The following is a 4,607-nucleotide window of genomic DNA, read 5'->3' as shown; positions in this document are numbered from 1 at the left end:
TTACAGCTGGTCCGTTGGTAATAAATCCCGAAGTTTTTGTCTGTAATATATTTATTTTACAATAGAAGATAATCTTACTAGATATACAATTCTGAGATGGCAATCATTTTCTCACCGTACTTTAAAGATATTATTTAACTAAGTTTTGGCTTCCTTTGCTGCTGTTGAGAAACCGACAGTCATTTTAACTCCTGTTCCTATATAAGTGATCTTCCCTTTCTGGTTGTTTTCCATATTCTCCCTTGAGTGTCCCGAATCTGTTTCCCTTTTAAATACTGCCCCACCTTCACTGCCTCTATTCTCTCTCCTGAAGGATACAAACTATGTATATAAATGTTCCCATTCCTTTCATTTCTTTGAACATTGTCTCATATTTTCAATGTCTATCTCTCTTTGCTTCATTAAAGATAAATTCTTTTGATATATCTTCCTAATTGCTAATTCTGTTTAAAATTTTACCTAATCTATTGTTTATCTCATCTTAACTCATTTGAAATAACTCAGTTGTTATTTCAATAATGATAGGTTAAAAGGATCCTTCAGTTCATGATATGCTAGTCAGTCTTAACAGAGGAATGAAAATAGAATCTGTCTGATAGCTTCTCTTCCTTCAATAAATATAATCTGAGGTTTTCAGCTAGGATATCCATATTATTAAATGATTAAAATATATGATCAAAATAACTTGAATGATTTTCAGTTAATTACATATTTCAGTTAGTTTGAATACATTTGGGTTTAAGGAAGAAAAAAAGAGAGAAGAAATATTTTAGTTAAATAAAAATCAAATAGTTAAAGTTTAAAATGATCACAGAGTTGCTGTTTGCTTTTTTTCCCCTAGCACATCAATTATATAGATGAAAACTGAGGCCTAGTGATATAATTTGATTTGCCCGAGGCCACAGACAGAATTAGAACCCCTCACTCTTGAATGTTCTCTCTATTCTATATTTAGTGAAATCATAAAACATTTGAAAGACATCTTAAACTGTTCTAACCTTCTTCATTTCTTCACCCCTCACACAGAAATGGCCATGAGAAACCAGACTAGCATGATTGAATTCACCTTGTCTCCTTTCCCTCTGTCCAGGAGCTTCAGATCTTGCTATTTCTCATTCTCCTGCTGGTTTATACACTCACTATAACAGGAAACATTGTTATCATTTCCTTAATATGGACTGATAATCGTCTCCAAACACCAATGTACTTCTTCCTCAATAATTTGACATTTTGGGACATTTTATTCACAACTACTATTGCCTCAAAGTTGCTAGCTTGCCTCTTAGAGGAAAAGAAAAACATACCTTTTGCTGGCTGCGTCATCCAAACATATTTCTACTTCTTTCTGGGGACAGTGGAGTTTATCTTCTTGGAGGTGATGTCCTTTGACCTCTACGTGGCCATCTGTAACCCGCTGTGCTACACCATCATCATGAATAGCAGGGCCTGCCTCCTGTTAGTTCTGGGCTGCTGGGAGGGGGCTTTCCCGTCAGTGCTTTGCCCAACTATTGTGGTGTCCAGATTGCCATACTGCACTGAAGAAATTAGTCATTTCTTCTGTGACATCGCTCCTTTACTGCAGGCGGCCTGCATAGACACTCATTTCATTGAGATGATAAGCTGCTTCTTATCTTCCCTCGTGGTCCTGACCTCGCTGGTGCTCACCACCGTGTCCTACACCTACATCATTTCTACCATCCTGCGCATCCCCTCGGCCCAAGGATGTCAGAAAGCCTTTTCCACCTGTACTTCTCACATCACTGTGGTCTCCATTGCCTACGGGAGCAACATCTTCATGTATGTGAGACCCAGCCAGAGTCATTCCCTGGAATATGACAAAGTGACAGCTATCCTCACCATAATGGGGACCCCTCTTCTGAACCCCTTCATTTATAGTCTAAGGAATGAAAAGGTAAAGGAAGTGTTGAGAGATGCAGTCAACAAAATTTTGCCCTTTTTGCACAGGAAACCTTGAAAGTTTGTTTGCTAAGAATGTCATTTTCAACTCTTGGACACAATGTGGAGTAAGGCATGCTTGAAGATCGTAAAATCAAAGATGTGTAAGAAGACATGAAAAAGCTTTGTGCCACATCAGATGCAAAGTATTATAGTCAAGGTCCATAGGAGACAATTCAGCCATCGAGAAAATAACATGCTCTGAACTGTTATTGGACCGTCTCACACACAGAACATTATGAATTAAAGAAAAATACTGAAGTCAGAAAACCTGAATTTTAAGGCTAGCTCTATTACTTCTTTACCAGGTGACACTTAACCTCTCTGACCTTAGTTTCCCATCAGTAACATGCTTTTCCTATTTTTTTTTTAATAGTTAAAGTAAGATTAACGGAGATAGTCTAAGTCATGCAACCACATGTAATTAAAAATGAATCTTCTGGGACTTTCCTGGTGGTCCAGTGGTTAAGACTCTGCGCTTCCACTGCAGGGGATGCGGGTTCGATCCCTGGTTGGGGAACTAGGATCCCACACGCCACATGGCACAGACAGAAAAAAAAAAAAAGTGACTCATCTAACTGGGTTTTTTCAGAATTTGCAAGATGATTGGAATCGTCCCTGACAGCCAAAGACTGTAAATAATAATAATAATACAAAAACAAGGAAGAGGAGTAACATAACCCTGTGTTTGTACATATACTTAAATATGTACATATATATCTCATTTAATCCTCTTAACAACCTTGAGAAGCTGATATTTTTATCTCCATTTTACAGATGAGAAAACTGAGGTTCACTGAGATTAAGCATCTTGCCCCAAACTACATCACTAGTTTTGAATATATACTTCACTATGTCATGAAGTATGGAATGGGAAGAAACTTAAGAGGGGAAACAGAAGTTAACATGGAAGTTATCCACTTTTTCTGAGACAAGAGCATTCCCTACCAGTCCTAATTACCTGGAAAATCTACAGACCAGGAAGCATCAGGATGACTGACAATAGACTGTGAGAAGCAACAGTTTGAAAGGAGAACCAGCTATTCAGAAGCAGTAACTAACCATGAGTCCAGATTGATCATCTGTGGCAACTGGCCAATGTGACCATCATCTACAGAAGAATTAGTATCCTAGGATGCATTTGGTTGGGGGAAAACAAAAGCAGAAGAGTAATCAAGCTGGCTTAAGTGAAATGGGTATTTATTATAATAATAATCAAGAATACCACATAAAACCCCAAAAGGTAAGAAACAGCAAGACCTGCTAAGGGGCTAGAATCAGGAACTAGAAATCCTTGAAAATCCAAGGCAAACACTCTCTTCCCTCTGAGTTTCTCTCTTGCTTTCTCGGGATTCATTTGGTCTCTGTATTATTGGGTTTTTTCCAAATATCTTGTGGTAAGCTGAATGATGGCCCCAAAAGATATCCAGACCTAATCCCTGACCCTGTGACTCTAAGTAACATATAAAGTTTATATGGCAAAGGGATTTTGCAGATGCAATTACAGATCCTGCGATAGGGAGATTATCTCGGATTACCCAGGTGGTTCTATTGTATTTACAAGTGTCACATGAGAGAGGTAGAGGCAGATTTTACCACACAAAAGAAGGTAGTGTGATCTTGGAAGCAGAGATTTGAAGATGCTATGCTGCTGGCTTTGAAGTTGGAGGAAGGGGCCATAAGCCAAGGACTGCACATCTCAAAGCTGGAAAAAGCAAAGAAATGGATTCTCTCTGCCCTAGAGCTCTTGGCATGGCCCAGCCGACACCCAGGTTTAGGCCCAGTAAAACTGACTTTGGATTTCTGTCTTCCAGAGCTATAATAGAATACCTTAGTGTTATTTTAAGCCACCAAGCTTGTGGTAAATTCCTACAGCATCACAGCAAACTAGTACATACCTGATTCATGTTTCTCTGTCTGCAGACTCTTTCCACTTCTCTCTGCACATGGAAGGTAATGGTTGCTTCAGTCATTCACAGATATATGTATATTTCAATCATAGATATATATATATATACAAGTATATATATTGGATACATTTAAATATTTGAGATATACATTATTTATATCAACATTTATTTTAAATTATCAGAGTTCTAAATCCAAATTCCTGGAAAGAGGATCTGATTGATCTGATTGGAGAGAGATGTCTTCCCTGATTCACTTATTTGTAAGAGGAAGGATTTGGCAAGAGGTAAACTGCCCTCTGTCAACACAGCCACTGAGCAGGTGCTGTGGGGACAAGCATCTAAAAAGAGAGCTTAGGAACACGGAGAAGACAAGAGGCATCTCAAAGATCAAAATAGGTCATTACCAGTGCGGTCATTGACCGTCTAGCTATGTAGACAAAGATGAAGACCTTAAGAAGTGGCAGGGAACCCATCATGGGAGAGCAAGTAGAGAAAGTACCATCTTCAGAATGGATTCAGAATATTATAAAAGAACATTGTCCAAAAGAAAAAAAAGAACGTTGTCTGTCAAAAGATAGAGCAGTGGGCAAATGTTTAAAGGTCAAAAAAATGTAAAACAGGGAATTCCCTGGCAGTTCAGTGGTTAGGACTCCATGCATTCACTGCCAAGGACCTGTGTTCGATCCTGCAAGCTGTGGTGAATGGCCAAAAAAAAAAAAAAAAAAAAAAAAAAAAAAAAAA

At 38.3% G+C, this 4,607-nt stretch overlaps 1 protein-coding gene across 1 annotated transcript; it reads left to right on the top strand.

Moving 5' to 3' along the window:
• The first annotated feature begins 1,034 nt into the window (after positions 1-1,034).
• On the top strand, positions 1,035-1,975 carry LOC112396834 (olfactory receptor 6M1-like). Its single transcript, XM_024740758.1, is given in 2 exon segments — positions 1,035-1,068; positions 1,071-1,975. Coding segments are annotated over 2 exon segments (939 nt in total).
• Positions 1,976-4,607: the final 2,632 nt, after the last annotated feature.

This window comes from Neophocaena asiaeorientalis, unplaced genomic scaffold (assembly GCF_003031525.2).
Source record: "Neophocaena asiaeorientalis asiaeorientalis breed wild unplaced genomic scaffold, Neophocaena_asiaeorientalis_V1.1 scaffold308, whole genome shotgun sequence".
NCBI classification, from domain to species: domain Eukaryota; kingdom Metazoa; phylum Chordata; class Mammalia; order Artiodactyla; family Phocoenidae; genus Neophocaena; species Neophocaena asiaeorientalis.
The sequence above is the reverse complement of the archived record's forward strand: the minus strand, read 5'-3'. Positions and strand labels throughout refer to the sequence as shown.